We start from the raw sequence: 21,698 nt of genomic DNA on the forward strand, positions 1-21,698 counted from the left end.
AAATTTGATTAGAAAATAATTTAGACTTGTAAGGGTAGATTTCAACTAGAATAAAATATAAGAATAAGAGCTGATTTTCCCTAATTTAATGAGCATAGAAACCAACCTAATTTTAATGATTTGCAAATAAATCATGTTTTCAATTTATTGATTTATATATAAAGTGTTTACCTTTTTTGGAAAATCTCTATATAAAAGTATTGTTTTTCTACAAAGACAAATGTGGGGGGTTGTTATGATGGCGTTTTAGGGTTCAAAATAAGAATTTATTTTCCTGCATCTTCCTTACAATATATAGTATTAACATTCCAGCTTCTCTCAACTTAGTCTTTTTTATTATTATTAATACGATTAATTATTTTGGTTTTTTATAGAAAAAAATCACTCTGTTGGGTCTGTATAAAATATTTTATAGAAAAATATTTTTAAAAAATTCTATATTTATTTCCAAAGAATATTTTTGTGTGTTAATATCTCATAAATTATTTTACACAAAAAATCATTAATGAAAAACATCTTATAATCAACATTTAATCTTGGTTCATTTGCTAAAAAATATTTTCAACTCATAAAGTTTCATGTAATATTTTACAAATAATAATCCATTTATAATATAATCTAACTATTTCAACCATCATCATCATCATCTTGAAACACCCCATACTTTCATATGCATTTATAATTATTTTCTTATAATTTGGTACGTAAAAATACGAGTGATTTTTTTTTTTTACAGTTCTCATATAAAAGTCTACCGAAATTTCCACCGAAATTTTGGCAGAGTCTCCCCTACACCGGGAGGTCCCAAGTTATTGACATATACCATATTTACACTTCTAATATCTCATAACTCAATCACGACTCAATCGTCCTGGATCTCAATCCCACAAACATCATCATCATCACAACCATAATATTTATAACATACATATTGAACAATAAATATAATTATAGAGGAATAAATGAGATAAACACGTATACATGAAACATGATTATATGAATTTCAGAGTTAAGTTCATCTATTCAAGTTTAAACATCAATTATATAAATTAAGTTATATAAATGTTTAATATTTCAAAATACAAGGATATACTCCTTAGAACTACATAACAAAAAGTGAACAAAAGCTAGGATGTACTCCTGTCGTGCATGCGACGGTCCTGAAAAAAAATACATATTATTGAAACATGAATATCACAGTAAGTATAGTAACACAAATATCCAATAATTTAAAAAGACAAACATGTATTCATATTCTATTCACTTCTCTATTTTTGTTACCATTGAAACTCTTTCTCATTCAACTACTAAAACCATTTCATCTTTCATTTTCAACTTCCATTCAAGATTCCATAAGATTAACCACAACTATTTCTGCCTAACTCATTATCAATACCAATTTCACCGGTATCATCATCACCTCGTATGCGTCGATGCTTAGTGATCCCTTTACCCGGGACCCTAACATACACTAAATGTATGTTAGTCGATGCATGGTGATCCCCTTATCCAGGATCCTAACATACACTAAATGTATGCTAGTCCATGCCCCATAGGCATCGAAGAATGGTGTTCCCCTTACCCGGGATCCTAACATACACTAAATGTATGCTAGTTCATGCTAACTTCACCCATTAATATTGTCATTCTTTGTCTTACCATATAGTTATTATTACAAATTTTCATTTCGAACATGGATTGTTTCTTTTCGAAGCTAAGATATAATATCACATGTTCCCCAAAGGGAAAGGACCTATATTTTCACCCTTTAATGCGTCTATGACAAATAACTTCTTCTCGGAGTTTCTAATCCAGATCTCCACCGTTAATAATGAAGAGCTCGTCAGTATAACTCACATATCCAAAATTGAGCAGGATCCAACGGTGGACGAATGCAAAAATGGCTAGCAACCATGACTGACCTGCAGGTAGATTTTTCTTGAAATGTTGCGAGGGCTATATCTCTCACACCAAACCAGAACATTCTGATCCCAACGGTAAGATATTAGAGGGTAGTGAGAACCATAATATATCCAAACACCAGACAAATCCAACGGTGTAATACAGAGATATGACTGTTTGAATGTCTGCTCTCAAGGTACTCTCTCTTTCCCTTTCTCTTTTTTTTTTCCTTTCATTCGGCCCTCGTAGTTAATTTCTGCACAATTTTGCTATTTATATAGCAAATATATCTATATTTATTAAAACACCCTTATATCAAGTTTAGGTATATTTTCATTCAACCAAATGCCTTTTCTCGATCCGCTTTTATTTTATTTTAACCAGCTCATTCCATTCTCGGTTCTAAATTATCAATAATTTTATTAATATCATAAAATTTGATTGGGAGTTTACAATTTACCACCATTTTTATTTTACTTCTCATTATTCAATTCATCATGGTGAAATCTTTTGTTAGGGTTTTACATAATTTCCACTGAATCATCTCCATATCTAAATTATAAATTTTTGGGGTTTCACATTAGGGGTCATTTTATCATTTGTACATAAACTCCTAACCTTCTGTTATTTGAACATTGACCCCTCTTGGTCTTACGTATTTATTTTGTCTCAATAATTTTTTCTTTCTAACAATTTAGCACTATATTCACTTTTCATTTACTTAATTTCACCATTTTTATCTTGAATTAGGTTTTTTTAATTTAATTTAACCCATTTTACTATCGGTTAAATTTCTCTTATTTTAATAGCCTAGAAAAATTATAACGGGGGTTTACAATCTTCTCCTCTACTACTATTTTTTTCATCATCACCAATCATAACAACCACCTTATCTTCATGTTCCCCATAGTCAAACCACCACTACCCTCACAGTTGTTTATTTCAATTATTAATTATTAATTATTAATTATCTTATCATCATTGTATTTTAATTATTTTAGATTGATTTCTCTTTCATAAGTGATTCGGTACTTACAATCAAACAATTAATGATAAATAGTTGAGTCAATTTAGGTCATGAATTAATGATAAGAAAAAAAAAACCAAATTTGATAATGGATATAACACCAATCATCATGTATGTGTGTTTGTGTGTAAAAATGTATATAAATTATTGAGAAATTATATGTATGTGCTAATATGTTGGTCACCTTCAACAATATTTTTGGTGTAAATTAAAAGTCATAGCTAGTAGCACATTGGATGGGAGACATTATGAATGGAGTTCCTAAAAATTGCAACGAGTTTGAAAATCGTTGTTACAGTTTCAATTCTTAAATAAAATAAAATAATGACAATGTAAAAACCTGGGTGAACCTTTTGAAGGTTAAAATCTTTAAATATTGTTGAAGCACAGTGTTCTGAAGACCCAGAATCTTGAAGGCAGTCTTCCACGAGATTTAGGCAGGTTCCCTTACCTCCAAGAAATGTAAGCATTGACTTTTAAGTTCTTTACCAAATTTAGCCCAAAATCATTGTTAAACATATGATATGATAGCCCAAATTTAGCCCAAACTCCAACCTTTACAGTAACTTGTCACGTAACTACCTCAACGGTACCATCCCTACAGGATGGGGAGCCACGCCACTGGTTACCATGTACGATACTTTTTCACTCAGGAGCTTTAGGAAATTTGAAAAATTGTGACATTTCTTATTGTAGTGGATCTAAACTGATAAAATTTCCCGCTTTACCTTTTAATCAAAGTATTTTTGTTTCTTCTTCACCATTTGACTTGATTCATTCTAATGTATGGGGACCTTCTCCTGTTGCCACAAAAGGAGGGTCTCGATATTATATCTCTTTTATTGATGATCATACTTGTTATTGTTGGGTTTATTTAATGAAAACATCATTCTGAATTCTTTGAGATATATGCAGCTTTTCGAGCTCTTATCAAAACTCAACATTCTGCTGTGATCAAATGTTTTAGGTGTGATTTTGGTGGGGAATACACCTCTAATAAATTTTTTCAATTGTTTGCCTTAGATGGAACTATCCACCAAACTTCATGTACAAATACTCTTGAGCAAAATGGTGTTGCTGAAAGAAAGCATAGGCACATGTCGAAACTGCTCGTTCTCTCTTGTTATCTGCTTTTGTTTTTAGCAAGTTTTGGGGAGAAGTTGTTCTTACTGCTGTAAGTTTAATTAATACAATTTCATCTTCTCATAGTTTGGGTCTATCTCCTTTTGAAAAGTTATATGGGTATGCCCTTGATTATTCTTCATTTAGAGTTTTTGGTTGTACTTGTTTCATTCTTCGTCCTTATGTAGAACGCAGTAAACTATCCTTTCGATCCACTATTTGTGTCCTTCTAGGTTATGGTGAAGGTAAAAAAGGGTATCGTTGTTTTGATCCAATAATTCAGAAACTTTATGTGTCTCGTCATGTTGTCTTTCTTGAGCATATATCTTTCTTTTCTATTCCATCCACTACTCATAGCCTGACTAAACCAGATCTTATTCATATAGACCCCTTTTCTGAGGATTCTGATAATGATACCTCTCCCCATGTTCGACCAATTTGTACTCATAACTTTGCAGGTACTGATACTTTACTCTCTGGCACACTTGAAGCTCCATTCTCATCTACAGCCCCTCAAGCTTCATCTGAGATTGTGGATCCACCTCTACGTTAGTCCATTCGCATTCATACGTCAACAAAACTACCAAAATTTGCTTATTCTTGTTATTCTTCATCATTTACTTCCTTTTTAGCTTCTATTCATTGTCTCTTTGAGCCCTCTTCCTATAAAGAGGCAATTCTTGATCTGTTTTGGCAACAACCTATAGATGAGGAACTTTCTGCTTTGTATAAGACAGATACTTAGGATCTGGTTTCTCTACCTCCTAGTAAGAGTGTTGTTGTTTATCATTGGGTGTCTAAGATCAAGACTAATTTTGATGGGTTTATTGAGTGATATAAAGCTAGGCTGGTTGCAAAAGGATACTCTCAACAATATGGTATGGACTATGAGGAGACATTTGCCCCTGTTGCAAAAATGACTACTATTTGTACTCTTATTTTCGTAGCTTCGATTCGTTAGTGACATATTTCTCAGCTTGATGTTAAAAATGCCTTCTTAAATAAAGATCTATCCTCTAACTACTTTACTGGACAGTTGCCAGCAACATTTGAAAAGCTTACCACACTGAAGGATTTATAAGTTTTTGAAGTATTATTATAATTATGACACAAATTAAATGTTCAGTTTTGAATCAACCGGCATGATTTTATTATTTTTTGCAGCCGAATTGGTGATAACAGCTTCACAGGTCAGATACCGAATCTTATTCAGAAATGGACAAACCTGGAGAAACTGTAAGATTTTATGTGGTTCGTAATTGTATGGATTATTTTACAGTTTATGTGGCCTATCAGATTATTTATTCGAACCAATATTTGACTGCATGATAGAGTGATACAAGGCAGTGGTCTAAACGGGCCAATTCCATCAGGCATTGCTCTTCTGGAAAAGATGGCTGATATGTGAGTCAACCTCTGTTGTTTGATAACTTTCATAAGAACAATAATAAAAGAAATTTAATCCTTAACCGTGCATATATGCAGGAGAATCAGTGATCTGCATGGAAATGGAGCTGAAGCCCCATTCCCACCATTAACTAATATGAAAAACCTAAAGACACTGTGAGCTAGATGTTTTCTTATCAATCATCATGTGATGATTGTTTTGCGTTGTTGTTTCTTCTTTATATGATTCTTAAAATTAATGTTTATGTTGCAGGATACTGAGGAGTTGCAATATTATTGGACCACTGCCTGACTTTGTTGGAGAATTACCCAAATTGACAACCTTGTCAGTTCCTTCTATCAGCTTCTTTATATATCGTTTTGGACTTTGTTAGCATTTACCCTGTCTTATATTTGCCTACTTGGCGGTGATACACCTGATGTTCTCTTAGTTATTTGACCATTTTTCTTCATTCTATAGTAATATGTTGAGCTCTCTTTATGGTTTCTTTACAGAAACCTCAGCTTTAACAAACTCATTGGAGAAATTCCAAGCAGCTTTAATGGTCTAAGAAAAGCTGATTACATGTAAGCAAATGGCTTTATATTTGTTCCTTCTTACATTCAGCTTGAAGATCCCGAGCAGTTCTTATATTTCAAACCAAGTCTTGCAATTGTTCTATTAGCTATAGGAACAATTGTTCTATACGGTTTTGTTAGCTTTGCTTGAAATCCACTTTTATTGATGCACTACTTCTTTCTAGATATTTAACGGGGAATCAGCTAAATGGAACCGTACCGAACTGGATAACTATGGATGGAGAATCTGTGTAAGGTTTCTTTTCCTGTCTAGATTTATTTCTGATACGTCTAAAAGTTATTTATTTAGTTTTACAAATATGCTACAGAATTTACCTATTGTTCTCTTGATAGAGCAGTCATTTGAGGAACACAATTCCATACCATCCTTAGATAGTGTTCAAAAGATAATAAACTTGGTTTGGGGTTTCGATTGCAGCTCACGGATGATCTATTGCATTTGGAAAACCAAGTCATCTAGCGACTTTTTCTAGATTTGATGCCTAAAACTAAAATTTCCATGCATTAAGGGATGATGAGAATAGCAGAAGGGTTCATAACCACTAAGACTAATTAGGCACACTTACCAAATATACGATCAACAAATTGTTTGATTGATTTACAATTTGAACTGAACATCTACCTTTCTTCTAGCAGTGATCTTTCCTACAACAATTTCAGAAATGAGAGCTTATGTCTACAGCGCAAAGTGTAAGAAAGTGAAGTTTTATCCTCTCCACTTCTTTTCTATCCATCAATCCCTCATTCCTATACATTCACTTGCAATTTGTGTAAGAGCTAATTTTTTTCACTTCCTGATTTCCTACAGAAAGTTATTTGGCAGCGCTTCAATGGGCAACGTCTCGTAACTGTTTAGACTACGGAAAACTCAATCTTATCTATTTCTAGAGAGATATTTGATGATTTGGTCTAGGCCTTTCCTATTCCAAATTTTAATCAGATATGTTGCAATTTTTTTTATATATATCTCAGCAGATGTATTGTTCCATGCTTAAGAAGCTTTCATTGTCCCAAACGTAAGTTAGGCTTATGATGGCGTTACAGAAAATTATTTGCTCCTTTTGCGTACCAAATATCTATAAATCAGTAGTTTCGTTCTGGAAGTTAAAGATCAAGTGTACCATGATGTAATGGTTCTTGTCATTTTGAAGGAATAGAATTGCATAAGAATACGATCAATTGTAAAAGAAACATTCAAATAGTAGCTTAACAAAATTAAGCTTCTACAAGGTAACAAAAATATTTTCAAAATACGATCAATTGTAAAAGAAGCATTTGTTGGAAAAGAATGATAGGGTGTGATAGTTAATTTATAAGAACAAAGCTAAAGAACAAGAAGAAGAATGAGAGGAATGATGATTTTATTAAGAGTTTTCTCAAAAGTTACAACTTTATAGCTCTTCTCTATATCTCTCTCAACTTGTTTTTAATGCTTAAGATTACAAGCCTATTTATAGGCCTCAAGTCCTAGATAATCAAGGAATTAAACTATTCAAAGGAAATCCTAATCTAACAAAGATTCTAATAAACTAATTTAAACAAGGATTATAATAAACTAGTCTATTGCAAATCCTTCTTTATCGAGGATTCCTACATTAACTAGGATTCTTCTTTTAGCTAATATTAAAAACTCTTATTAACTCTAAATTCTATTAGTCTAAATCCTAGTTGATATTGAATTTCAACACTCCCCCTCAATATCAACTGTTAACATTCTTTTATCTTTTCTTTCTCTTCATGATGTCCTGCCTCAATAGTATTGATGTTGTTCGTATTCATCATTATTAAAAGGATTAGTTACCTCATATAAGTCATCAAGGCTCCTCATCTTTCTTGGTGGAGTGCCACTACTTGAGCTTTCACTAGAAGAAGAAGAAGTTGAGCTTGTTGGTGTTTGTGGAGGTGTGACTATAGGTTTTTGATGATCTTCATATTTTTCCTCCTCTTCATCAAGAATTGGTAAGAGGTCATATTTCTCACCATCATTTAAGCATTTAGGCATATCCATTTCTATGTTTAGCAAGACCATTTTATCATTTGTCATGGCTACCTTTGCAATCATATCTCCTTTAGTGTCAAGTAATGTCAAAGTACGATCTTTCATCGTAATCTCATACCCCTTCTCCAACAATTATCCTAAGCTCATTATGTTGCTTTTCACCTTTGGTATATAATAGGCATCACCAATAAATTGATGACTTCCATCTTCCAATTTAATCAAGATTGTACATTTTCCTTTGATGGCAACCTTTGAATGATCTACAAAAGTGACATTACCTCTAATTGCTTCATCAAACTCCATGAACTTGTCTTTGTCTCCACACATGTGGTTACTAGCTCAATTGTCTAGGTACCACATGTTCTCGTTTTCTTGCATTTTCTCATTATGCACTAATAGTAGAGTGGCTTCATTCTCTTTTTCTATTATAAGATTTGCGTTCTCCTCAACCCTCTTGGTTGGACTCCAACAATCCTTAGCATAATGACCTGTCTTTTGACAATTATAGCATTTAACTTTTGATTTGTCAAACCTGCTATCAAATCTAGATCTTGAATTGCTATTGCCAGTTGAAATGATCGACCGGTTCTCTTCATTCTATCGACTGTTTGATTTGTTGAGGTTGTCTCGACCTCCTCTTCTAAATCTTCCTCTTTCTCCTCCTCCTTGGGAATATCTAGAACCATCTTGCTTTGAAAAAAGTGTTTGTGCACCAACATCCTTTTGAATCTCATTGACTCTTTCCTCATGAGCTTATAATTTCCCCATAAAACCTTGTAGTGAAAGAAAATCCATATTTTATGACTCCTCTATCGCGACTACCACATAATGAAACTTCTTTTGTAGCGAGCGTAAGATCTTCTGTACCACACGTGTCTCTTCCATCTTCCCCCTGTATCTCTTCATTTGATTATATATGGCCAATATTCTTGCAAAGTATTCTGAAATATTCTTTGATTCAAGCATATGTAACTTTTCAAAGTCATCACGTAGTTTTTGTAAAAGTACATTTCTCACATTGTCAGCTTCTTGGTTTGATTCTTGCAAAACTTTCCATGCTTGCTTGGCAGTGGTTGCGTTATCCACTATCTCAAAAGTGGCATTATCCAGACATTGATGGATAATTGTTAGTGCTAGTTGATCCTTCCTTCGTGCCTTTTGCACAGCCTCTCTTTAGGCTGAAGTCAACATTGCTTCATCTATAGGCTTTTCAAAGCCTTTTTCAACTGTTTCCCACACATCTTGGGAATCTAACTAAGCTTTTACTTGAATACACCAAGTTTGATAGTTATTATTTATCAATCTAGGATATTGAAGTGGAAAAGTTGAATCGACCATGTTAAATAATCAAACCTAAGCTCTGATACCACTTGTTGGAAAAGAATTATAGGGTGTGATAGTTAATTTATAAGAACAAGAAGAAGAATGAGAGGAATGATGTTTTATTAAGAGTTTTCTTAAAAGATACAACTTTATAGCTCTTCTCTGTATCTCTCTCAACTTTTTTTTAATGCTTAAGATTACAAGCTTATTTATAGGCCTCAAGTCCTAGATAATCAAAAAATTAAACTATTCAAATGAAATCTTAATCCTAATCTAATAAGGATTCTAATAAACTAATTTAAACAAGGATTATAATAAACTAGTCTTCATTGAGGATTCCTACATTAACTAGGATTCTTTTTTTTTTTTGATCAAATGTTAGAAGTATATAGATCAAAAATTTCAGACTAGCTGGAAAAAGAACCAGCTAGCCAGAGAAACAACTGTACAGAACAGGCTTGTGGGAACAGGCTCCCAGCAAGCACAACCAGAAAAACTGATCTAACCAGGCCTTCAATTATAACCAAAGGAAACACACCTTCAATTATAACCAAAGGAGACAGAAAACTATTACAAGTGAATTACATAAAACAAACAGCACCGAGAGCAACAAAAGGAAGGCAGACTAGTGCCAAAACCCCAGCGGCGAGCCAGCCGAGCCGAAATCAACCAATCATGCAGAGACACTTCCAGCTAGGAGGACAGCAACTCTACAGAAGAGACAAAGAGCCCGATTGTGGAAGAAGACACCAAGCTCAAAAAGCCAGAATCCAAGCCAAACCATGGAGAACGAGCGTACCGACAGCCCTTCAAACTAAAAGCAGCTTCAGCCTAACACATCCAAAAACCTGCAGCACCATGTGTCCCCCAGCCAAAGAGACACCGACACGCCAACAGCTCAGGAGCCTGTCCATGTAGGAGCGAGGATGACATTGGCCAATAACATATGCCCAGGAGACAGCCAAAACCAAATTGAATACCCAAAAACAGAGTTGATCAATGCGGGGACGAGAAATCATGCAAAATTCATGCACATCCAAGCAAGCATCCAGTCAAGGCAGAACAACACAACACAAAGGAGACAGCCACAATCAATGTCAACTGTTCATGTAGGCAGACATTGCTCAACCAGGCAAAGGAAAAAACCAGCCATACATACCGAGCCACAAGACAAGCTTCTGACAACCCACAGCGTCAACAATGGCGGCTAGCCAGCCAAGCCAAGACAGAGAGAACAGCCAAAGAAGGGCAGCTCTTCCAGCCAAGTAAGACAGAGGAACCAGCCAAGATTCAACAGCGTATCAATGCAAAACAAAGGATCCATGCAGACACAGCTCAGCCATGAAGAGATAACGCCAGCCAATCATGCAATGACACCGAACTTCCCCCATGCAGAGAGGAGGACAACCCCAGTAGCTTGAATCCAGAATGCATGAGCCATGCAGGCACATATTGACGAATCTCAAGGATAAACCATGAGCACCAAACACAGGGAGAATGCAAAAACCAAAGGGGTGGGCCCGACAAGAAGCTTCTTCACGTAAATTTTCATGCATGGCAACAGTACTCCATGCACGCCCAAACAATAAACTTCAGCCTAATGCAAGCCAAGCAAACAAAAGAGGTGGAACAGGCCAAGGAGGAGTGAACAGACAAGCAAAGAAGCTTCAGCACGCCAATGAGGAACCAGTCAAGAGCATCAGCCAGCGTGGATTCCTTAATGAAGAGAAGTGGACCCAGACCGCATTGAACAATCCCAAGCTGTCAGCCCACTTGCAGTAAAGAGTGATCCCTCTCATGAAAGTGGAAGATGACATAGAACAGGACTTGGAATCTTCGGAATACTATATTGACATCTCTTGAATTCCCATCAAATACTCTTCGGTTACGCTCCTCCCAAATTAAGTAAACCACTAAGCCAAGAGAAACCCTGTTCATGCGAGCTTGCATACTCCTCTTGTGAGGGTATAACCAACGAAGAGCACTAGACAAGGAGTGCATAGTCCTGCTTAACCGCAACCAGGCTGTGACCAGCGACCACAGACGATTTGGCCATCCACAAAGAAAGAATAAGTGACTGTGAGATTCTTCCTCCTGTCGACAGAATACACAGGTGGGGTCAATGGGGATGAATCGTAAGCGATCCCGAGTGCGGAGTTTTCCCAAAGTAGCCAACCATAGAATGAAACTGTATTTTGGTAAGGACCATTGCTCTCAAACAACTCGATGCCATGAAATAGGTGCACCCACAGGTCTAAGGAATTGGTATGCATGGGCAAGAAAAGGGCCTGCATTTGTATCCCAAGTGGTCATCAACTGAATGGTTTCCCTTGTACCGCCACAACGAAGGGAAAGAAGGTCCCTGACCGAAAGAATGGACTTCCACAGAGGGGAAGAGTGTTGATGGGGTTGAATCGTCCAGACATCTTCATGGTTTAAATAATAGTGATGGACCCAACGGATCCACACCGAATCCGTTTTGAGATGAAGATTCCAAAGCTGCTTGGTAAGGAAACTTCTGTTACGAGCTTTAAAGTCAAAGAGACCCAGACCTCCTTCAACTTTAGGCAGGCAGAGAAACTTCCATGCAACCAGGGCTGAGCCATTTCTCCCAATGTTCCCCGTCCATAAAAAATTCCTGCAGATACTGGTGAGGCGATGAAGAACCACCTCAAATAGCACTGATCGAACAAGTTCAAGACGACCTGCATATGAGAGATGTTTGCCAATCCAGCCTTGAACTGTTAATTCCAAGGCATTCAGAAGAGGAGTAAACTGACTAGCCAATAGCCGGTGAGGACTCAAGGGAACCCCTAAGTAAGTGAAAGGGAAAATCCCTTCCTTGAATCCTGATTCAGTGAGGATGGTATGTTTGTGAGCATCCCTGACTCCACCAAAGAAGATAGAAGATTTCTATGGATTGATTACCAGCCCTGAAGTTTGTCCAAAGAGGTGAAGCTGCTGAAGAAGCCATCTAACCGAAGTTGCATCACCCCGTGAGAGAAGGAGGATGTCATCAGCAAAAGCAAGGTGAGTAAGCCGATGAGACTGGCATTTGGGATGAAACCGAAATCCAGGCTGTTGAGAGGCTAGTGTTAGCATTCTGGAAAAGTATTCCATACAACAGATGAAAAGATAAGGGGATAAAGGATCTCCCTGTCTAACACCACTTTTACCCATAAAGAATCCATGAAGATCACCATTCACAGCAACAGAATAAGAGACTGTGGAGACACATTGCATGAGAAGAGAAACAAACCGGCCTGGAAACCCAAGCTGCAGGAGGAGCTGCTCTAGAAAAACCCATTGAACAGAATCAAATGCTTTCCTGAAGTCCACTTTCAACAGGCAGCGCGAGGAGGAACGTTTTCTGCCATATTGTCTGAGAAGCTCCTGTACAAGATTAATGTTATCACTCATAAACCGTCCACCCAGGAAGGCATTTTGTAAAGGGCTGATAATGGTTGGGAGTGTACAAGCCAGACGACCAGCCAAAAGTTTTGCAATGACCTTATAAATGACATTGCAGCAAGAGATGGGCCTGAAATCAGATGGAGATGTAACATTAGCCGATTTAGGGACCAAAGTGATAATGGAGTGATTAGCCTGCCGAAGAAGTCGACCAGAAGTGAAGAAATCTTGGACAGCAGCACAAAAGTCATCCGCAACAATGTGCCAAGCACGCTTAAAAAAAGAAGAAGAATAGCCATCTGGTCCAGGAGCTTTGTCATCCCCTATGCTGAAGACCACCTTGCGGATATCATCTGGGGTGACCGGAGAAAGCAAGAAAGCATGAGAGCTTGAGGGGAGACAAGGACCACTGTTAATAACCTCACTATCAAGAGGAATGGTGGGGGTGGACGTTCCAAGCTGTTGCTGAAAGTAATTGACAAAGACCCTGCCAACTTCCTCCAAGGAGAAGCTTGGACAACCTTGGTCATTCATAATTGCTGGAATGAAGTTCTTTCTGTGAGTATGATTCAGCAAGGCATGAAAGAACTTGGTGCCTCTATCACTTTCTTGAAGGAATTTGCATTTGATCTTTTGGCTGAAAAATTGTTTCTCTGCAAACTTCAGTTGAGAAAACTTAGATCGGAGAAGCTTTTCCTGGTCCAGTAAGTTGTGATTGTCTCTATCCTGGTGGAGAGATAATTGATGAGCTGCCAACTCATTCTCAAGGCGAGAAACACGTTCTGAAATGTGGCTGAAGTGGGCCCGATTGAGCTCTTTTAGAGGCTTCTTAAGAAACTTTAGGCGACGACACAAGAGGTACATGGGGTGCCATACAGATCCGAAAACCAATGAGAAGAGACAACATCAAGGAATTGATCATGGGAAGCCCACATGTTGAAGAATTTGAAGCTCCGTCTGCCTGAGACATGATGATCCAGACTAACTTTAGCCGGAGAGTGATCAGTAAAAGCTCCAGGAGGAGCAAAGTGAACCTGCGTCAAGCGCTGTAGGGAAGCCCAATATGGATTTGTCATAACCCTATCAAGTTTGCTCCACACCAAGCCATTGGTCCAGCTGTAGTGACAACCAGTATAATTCACATCCTGGAGGCCAAGGTCTAAACAACATTGACGAAAATTAGAGGATTCATAAGAGGAGACTGGTTCACCATTGTGTTTGTCTGCCGAAGAAAGAACTGAGTTAAAATCTCCAAGAATCATCCAGGGGTTTGATGAGTGCCAGCTTCGTAAATCCGCCCATAGAGGTCGCCGAGCAGAAATAGAGTGAAAGCCATAGACAAAGGTTATGTGGAAGCGGTATTGAGAGATAAGACTATGCACAGAGAGATGTAAAGCTTGAGCAGTAGAAGAGATCATATCAACAGAAACTGTGGAAGGATTCCAGAAAACAACAATACGAGCAATAGAAGCCGTATCTGCATTGGAAATATATTTCCAATCCCGAAGTCTCAACCGGTGAAGGCTGGCAACTCGAGATATAGTCAACTTAGTTTCAAGCAGGCCGCAAATATCCATACGATATTTCTTCATGAGGCCAACCACCTCATGTTGTTTCAGGGGATTATTAAGACCCCTGACATTCCAGCTGTATATAATCATGGAGATGCAGGAGAAGGGATGACCCTTCTACTACCAGGGGTGGTCCTCTTGCTATGACGCTGCATAGTGGTGTTAACTGAAGTCCCCAATAGAGGACGTGCAAAAGGGCTAGGGGCTAGAATACCATCACCCAACTGGGGAGGCCGTAATCTGGGAGAAGCAACTACCAAACCAACCTCTGCACCTACAGGAGAAACCACTTCTACACAGGCAGGTGGAAGATGTGCTGTGCTGGTATTGGCATTAGCAATGCCAAAAGACGGTGGAGGAACAATAAAATCTGTACAGGCAGGAAGTAAAGCAGGAGAAGGAGTATTACCAGAAACTGCTTCCACGGCCGTCCCCTTAAGAGGAGATTTGACACGGTTGTGGGACTTTCGTCTAGACTCCACCATTGTCCAGCCCTCCTCCGAGGCAACACAGGGTTCAACTGGTTGAGGATCCACTGCAGGGGAGTTCGATGTAGCCAAAAGAGGAGCCGGAGCTGACGACCGACTCTGTTCTGGTAAATCTGTGGTTGAGTCCTGCACCTGGTGAATGTGGGGGCCCAGCCTACTAAAGACTCCCACTTTGCTGGCATGGGGATCCGAAGCAACTCCACCCTCTTTACTACTGGAAGCAGCTTTGGAACAGAGGAGACGAGTATGGCCTATAGAATTACAGAAATTGCAGAATTTTGGTAATGATTCATAAACTACTTTTTGGTGAAGCACCGGACCTGATGGTAGAGGCACAGTTACAGATGCAGGAAGGTCTTCACGAAGATCAAGCTCAATAAGCACTCTTGCATATGACAGACGAGAGAGTAGAAGTCATATGGTCACATTGAATGGGCTTGCCTATAACACTTGCAATTTTGGAGAGACACACAGGGGACCAGCAGCAAAGGGGGAGGTTGGGGAATCTCACCCATACAGGCACCCTCGTCATCTCCTCATTGGAGAAGTCAAAGAACTTCGTCATCGGCTTCAAAATGAGTGGTTTGCCATACACGAGATACGGTCCTCCCCGAAGAACAGAAATCTTGTCTTCCTCCCGAGTAAATCTATATATCAGCCATCCAGAGGCATGGATAGTGAGAGAAGCTTCACATTTCCAAACAGAGGAAATGATGCCATTCAAGGCCCTATACCCAGGGCTTTTTCCTGAGACATAACCCACAGCTCATAAATTCCAGACCTCAAACTGAGGTTGAAAATCTTCCGGAGAAATGGCACACGATTTGGTAAGGTGATTAAGGGGAAAATTTCGTAGTTTTGTGCAGAGAGAGGGTGGTCGATCTGAAGAAAAAAGGTCACACCAGTTGCGACCACTAGAGGCTGAGGGAGGGGGGGATGTGCTGTGTCTGCCAAAGGAACATTCACCTCCGCAGGAGCAACAGGAGGGGACGAGGCACGCACTGGGGAAGCAACAGGTTCTGGAAAGGGGCATGCAGGGGAAGCAACAGGGGAAGCCCCAGGATCTATAAGAGAAGCAGCAGGGACGGAAGGGGCCTCAAATACTGAGGAGGTGAAGAATTGAGACCCCCCAGCACAGTCATCTCCAGAAGAGGCATAATCCACTTCCTCGTCATCAAGAGCATCATCGTCAGAATCCACAAACACATGGTTGATATTGGGGGATGGAGCAACATGGAACTGAGGTTGTAAACCGTGAGAAGCGGAGGGGACATGGGGATTAGGCCTGGGAATCTCTGAAATGAGGCCAGTAGGCGGGGAAGGATTTGAATTTGAAATGGGGGGAACAATGGCATGAACAGTACGAGACGGGGCCTCTAAAGCAAGAACAGTGTGTTCATTCAAATCAGCCAAATATTGCTGTTGAAGCTTAGATTTATGGGACCCAACCTTCTTCTTTTTGTTCGCCATAGACAGAAAATCAACAGAACAAAGGAAGGACAAGAGCAAACAACAGCAGTAGATCAAACCCAAGGGAAAAGCGTCATACAGAAGGAGAGCATCTCTCTCTAAATTCTCTCTCAAGATTTGACTTCTACTATTACTACATTAACTAGGATTCTTCTTTTAGCTTGTCGCACGTCCCCCCTGGCGACGATCATGGCAATTTTTCGTTTTCTTTTGCTTGATTTAGGTTTTTGAGTCATTATCTAATATTTAATTGAAAGTTACTAGGAAACCCGGATTTACTGGTCTTTATCAGAGATTCGAAGGTAAGGAACTGGTTGTGACTAGGAAAGGTATTAGCACCTCTAACATACCCTACCTGAGGTAAGCTGCTTCATGACTTTGATGTGATTTTAAAAATATTAGTCAAATTCTTAAAGCTTTAATAAATCAGTTATTAAATCCACAAATATATATAGAAACATGTTCTTATATTTTCATGGAAAATATAACATAATTTTATTTATTCCTTAGATATTTATCCATATACCAATTAAAACATTTGATTCTTTTTTCTTTTCCTTTCGATTTTATAATTAGAAAATATACATAAAAAAAAATACAATCACACGCATCTCCTTTACTATTTTCTCACCCATAATTACATGTTTACAATGTGAACAGGAATCAAAATTACCCAAACAAAACCTTAACAATTCCAAAATTACAGAATACACTCCCCAAAAATAACAGTAACTGCAGGGAAGCCGTCTGGAATTTGCAGGAACACTGCGGCGCGTGGACCTCACGCACCACCGCCCCTGGCGGCGCGTGGATCCACTTGTCATCGCCGGCTAAGACCAACAAACTAGTAAATCGGGGTCGTCTCTTCTTCTCCTCCCGCTTGTACCGGCGGTGGATCTCCCAGCCACCTGCAAGGCAACCCAACAAACACAAGCAGTTTCCGGTTCTCTCCTTTTTTAGATCTGCTTCTCCACCATTTTTTAGATCTGTTCCACCGCAGATCTTTCTTGGGGTTACGTCTTCGTCTCCTTCACTTCAGGTGGCCGGCGTAGGACCAGAGGGCTGCCGGTCTGCGGGCGCTGCCGGGTTGTTGTTGCTTTTGTCGCGGTGGGACTGAGAGAAGACTGGGAAGAGGACAGCGGGGGCTGCCGCTGTGTTCGGCCTGAGGAAGAAAGGAGCCGCTGTGGGGCTGTTGGGTGGAGGAGCTGGGTCTGCTGGGGGAAGACGGCGCTGCTGCACGGGGAGGGGTCGTCGCTGCTGAAAGAAGAAGAAACCAAAGGGCAAGGGGGGAGCGGCCGGTCTCTGTTTTTGACAGAGGGCAAGGGGGCCACGGCCGGCCGCTGGTTCTGAGAGCCGAGAGAGGGAGACCGTGGAGGCCGGTGTGCAGGGGTGTTTGATGTGGGTGTGGCCTTGGGTCTGGTCTGTGTTTTGGCCAAAGAGAGAGCAGAGACCGGGAGGTGGTCTCCGGTTTTTCTTTTCAAAGGGAGGGTTTCTCTGGTTTGCTTTTTCGAAGACCAGGGGGGAAGGGGGGTGGCCACTGGCTTGGAGAAGAAAAATTCAAGAGCCAACGGGGCTCTCTGATTTGTCTCCCGTCCAAAAGGAGGGGGGGCCTCTTTTTTTTTGTTTCCAAGGGTGGCGGCTGCAGAGAAGATAGATTTTTAGGGGTTCTTTGGGTTTTAGGGTTTTTCTTTTACTGTTCCCCCAAAATTTTCTCGGCCCCATGCCTGTAAATTTTTCTCCGCCTCTTCTTTTCTTTCTGTATTTAAACTTTCTTTGTATTCCTCCTCTTTTTTTTTTTTTTTTTTTAATTTTAATTTTTTTTATTTTGTTTGTATTGTTTAAAACGTGCAATATTAACATGGACTTAAAAATTAGTGATTGTAAAATTAACACGTTAAAAATTGAATGCATTTAAAATACCTTTAAAAATTTAAATTCTTCTGAGATGACGTTAAAAATACTAAAAATGATGCAAATATATTAAAATGCATTCTTTTGAGGTTTTTATTGTTTTTTGCTATTTTTTTATTTTTTCTGAAAATTTATTAAAAACATGGGTCAAAAATTGGATAGCAACATAACTAATATTAAAAACTCTTATTAACTCTACATTCTACTGGTCTAATATCTAGTTGATATTGAATTTCAACAGCATGCACATAGTAGCTTAACAAAATTAAGGTTCTACAAGGTAAAAAGAATATTTTCAAAATACATACGTTGTTCTTTGCCATGGTAGTTTGATTTGTGCATGTTCCTATTCCATGGTGATTGATATGTTGTTGCTTTGGCAACAGAATTCTATTCCCTCCACATAAATTGTGGAGGAAAAGAAGCAACTATTGAAGGGAATATATACGAAGATGATACAGATCCAGCCGGACCATCAAGATTCTACCAGAGTAAACTAACTGGGGAGTTAGTACCACTGGTCACTTCATGGACGATGACCGTTCCTCATATTCCTACACTTGGACGAATGCAACCAAACTCTTCGAAAATACTTCAGCACTTTACATGGATGCACGTCTTTCTTCAATCTCTCTGACTTATTATGGTTTCTGTATGGGAAGTGGGAGCTACACAGTTACCCTTCACTTCGCAGAGATAATGTTTACTGATGACAAGACACATAGCAGCCTTGGCAGGTGATTTTTTGATATCTATATTAAGGTGACTGAACAAAGTTTTATTCTGTCATTCAGTATTAAGGATTTGAATGTACAAAATTTCATTCTTCTTTCGGTTTTATTAATAGCAATCTGACAACAAAAATGTAGGAAAAGCTTGTAAAAAGGGATTTCAGTATCCAGAAAGAAGCAGGCGGTGTTGGTAAGGCAATTATAAAAAATTTTACTGCCATTGTAACTGGAAATGCATTGGAGATACGCTTTTATTGGGCTGGAAAAGGGACAACTGGGCTGCCTGTTAGAGGAGTCTATGGACCTCTCATATCGGCTATTTCTGTGACACCTTGTAAGTTGAGGAGATTTTATGAACTTAATCATCAGGATTCTGTTCGTACAGTACAAAACCATCAATGCAGCTTGGTCTTGTCCAATTTGTGTACCCTCTCCATCCAAATGACCAATAAATCTGGGGGTGATCGTACAAATTTGCCGTTCTTATTTATTATTGAGATTTGGGAGATGCATTTAGCAATTTTCATGAGACCAAATGGAAAGCTTTCGTACTATACCTTTGCTTACTGATTTAATACAAAAATAAATTGCTTTATCTCTAAAAACTGATAATGTTTCCTTTTACCGCTATTTGAAGGTAGTCTGGATGGTACAATTTCTGCACTTATATACGAATAATGTATTGTCCAACCAATTTGACTTACAATGTGATGTTATTTGTCTTTCTGTTATAAACTCTTTGCTTCCTGCAGATTTTGTACCTCCTTCAGAAAATAGCAGTAGTAATGGTATATCCGCTGGCACTGTGATTGGCATTGTGGCTGCAGTAGTGGTTGTCGTCTTCCTGATTCTAGGAATTCTCTGGTGGAAAGGTTGTTTAGGACAGAAGATCAGTATGCGTCATGGTATTTTCTAAAGATTTATCTTTATTTTCCTATTTCTGCATATGATTTCTCCATATCAACTTTGTAGAACCATATATATATATAATCAAACCTGTTAAGCTGAAACTGGAAAAAGAAGGCTGCTATGGCGAAACTGATTGACAATGAGAAGTCAAAAGAGAGAGGGAGAGAGAAGTGAAATTAATTCCAAGAAACGAATTCTTTTCTGAAACAAATTCGCTTCTCCAACAGATTTGAAGGGCCTAGAATTAAAAACAGGTTCTTTTACATTGAGGCAAATTAAAGCTGCTACAAACAACTTCGATCCTGCTAATAAAATTGGAGAAGGTGGTTTTGGTCCTGTTTACAAGGTATTCAACATGAACTTTACTTGGTTTCTTAATGCATGGCCTTTGTAACATTTTTAAGATTCTTAGCTTGATGCAATACTAGTCTTGCGAAAGTTTTTACATTATTTCCTTGATGCAGGGTGTTCTATCAGATGGAAACGTAATTGCTGTAAAGCAGCTTTCCTCCAAATCAAAACAAGGAAACCGTGAGTTTGTGAATGAGATTGGCATGATTTCTGCTCTGCAACACCCTCATCTTGTAAAGCTAACGGATGATGCATTGAAGGCAATCAATTATTGTTGGTGTACGAGTACATGGAAAATAACAGCCTTGCTCGTGCTTTGTTTGGTAAATTCAAAGAATATAATTTAATTGATTTCAAGCTCTTGGCTCTTAGATGTTTCCATACATGTAAAGGTACGCATGCTTGTATGGGAAGAGACAAAATACTCACCTTATACTTAGCATCACTGTTGATCTTGTCTCAAAGGTCCTGAAGAATACAGTTGAATTTGGATTGGGCAACAAGGCACAAGATTTGTGTTGGTATAGCAAAAGGTTTAGCTTATCTTCATGAAGAATCAAGATTGAAGATCGTGCATAGAGACATCAAGGCCACCAATGTGTTGCTTTGTTAGTTGATTGTTTTTAGGACTGCAACGTGTCTAAGTATCAGAAAGTATCAGAAATTGTTTTATGCTTCCATTCTGTTTTTTAGTTTGTCCTAGTTTTTAGGAAGTGGTTAGTTTGTTGAAACATGTTGCTGTTCATGGCACATGTTGCTGTTCATGGCTTAATTCTCGGTTTCAGTTATTTTTTCTGTTTCTATATAATGTAAGCTTGTTGCATAATAAAATTGTATTCCCAGTTTGCATTCCCTTACCTACTTTTCTATCTTGCTTCTACATATCCATAAACTTCTACCTCTGTTATACTCCTTTTCTTTTTTTAAAACTTACAAATTGGTATCAGAGCTTTTTTCTTAAGGGATTTGTGTGTGAGCTTGACATATCATGGAAGTTGAAACAAGTTTCTCCTCAATTGCTCTGCTGGTGTTCAATGGAGACAACTACCAGATTTGGGCAGTACGCAAGGAGACATATTTGGAAGCTTTGGATTTTTGGGAAGCAGTGGAAGAAGACTATGATGTTCCTGTACTTCCAAACAATCCCACCATGACACAGATCAAAACTCATAAGGAGATGAAGACGAAGAAGTCGAAGGCCAAAGCATGCTTGTTTGCTGCGGTGTCATCAACAATCTTCACAAGAATAATGTCCCGTAAGACAGCCAAGTCTATATGGGATTACCTTAAGGAAGAATATGCAGGAGACGAAAGGATAAGAGGAATGCAGGTTTTAAATTTGATAAGGGATTTCGAGTTGCAAAAGATGAAGGAATCTGAAACAATTAAAGAGTATTCAGATAGACGTCTTGGAATTGCAAATAAAATCAAGCTACTCGGGTCTGAATTCAGTGACTCAAGGATTGTAGAAAAAATCCTTGTTACAGTACCTGAAAG

At 38.5% G+C, this 21,698-nt stretch overlaps 2 protein-coding genes across 2 annotated transcripts in view; both read left to right on the plus strand.

Annotated features, from left to right (window-relative positions):
* The window catches only part of LOC18095442 (probable LRR receptor-like serine/threonine-protein kinase At1g53430), a 68,638-nt gene that overhangs the window by 16,168 nt on the left and 30,772 nt on the right, over window positions 1-21,698 (plus strand). The gene's annotated exons all lie outside the window — the stretch shown is intronic.
* On the plus strand, window positions 19,056-20,824 carry LOC112326791 (probable LRR receptor-like serine/threonine-protein kinase At1g53440). The gene is made up of 5 exons (XM_052451800.1): window positions 19,056-19,275; window positions 19,694-19,846; window positions 20,078-20,196; window positions 20,315-20,524; window positions 20,667-20,824. Exons 2-5 carry the CDS (start codon window positions 19,837-19,839, stop codon window positions 20,751-20,753), a joined length of 426 nt encoding a protein of 141 aa, XP_052307760.1. The 5' UTR covers window positions 19,056-19,275; window positions 19,694-19,836; the 3' UTR covers window positions 20,754-20,824.

This window comes from Populus trichocarpa, chromosome 3 (genome assembly GCF_000002775.5).
Source record: "Populus trichocarpa isolate Nisqually-1 chromosome 3, P.trichocarpa_v4.1, whole genome shotgun sequence".
Lineage (NCBI taxonomy): Eukaryota > Viridiplantae > Streptophyta > Magnoliopsida > Malpighiales > Salicaceae > Populus > Populus trichocarpa.

What these genes read in the sequence shown, in the direction of transcription:
- LOC112326791 (XM_052451800.1), top strand. An exon ending in GTTTTGGTCCTGTTTACAAG is followed by an intron (nt 20,197 to 20,314) that starts GTATTCAACATG and finishes TCCTTGATGCAG; the next exon opens with GGTGTTCTATCAGATGGAAA. An exon ending in CCTTGCTCGTGCTTTGTTTG is followed by an intron (nt 20,525 to 20,666) that starts GTAAATTCAAAG and finishes CTTGTCTCAAAG; the next exon opens with GTCCTGAAGAATACAGTTGA.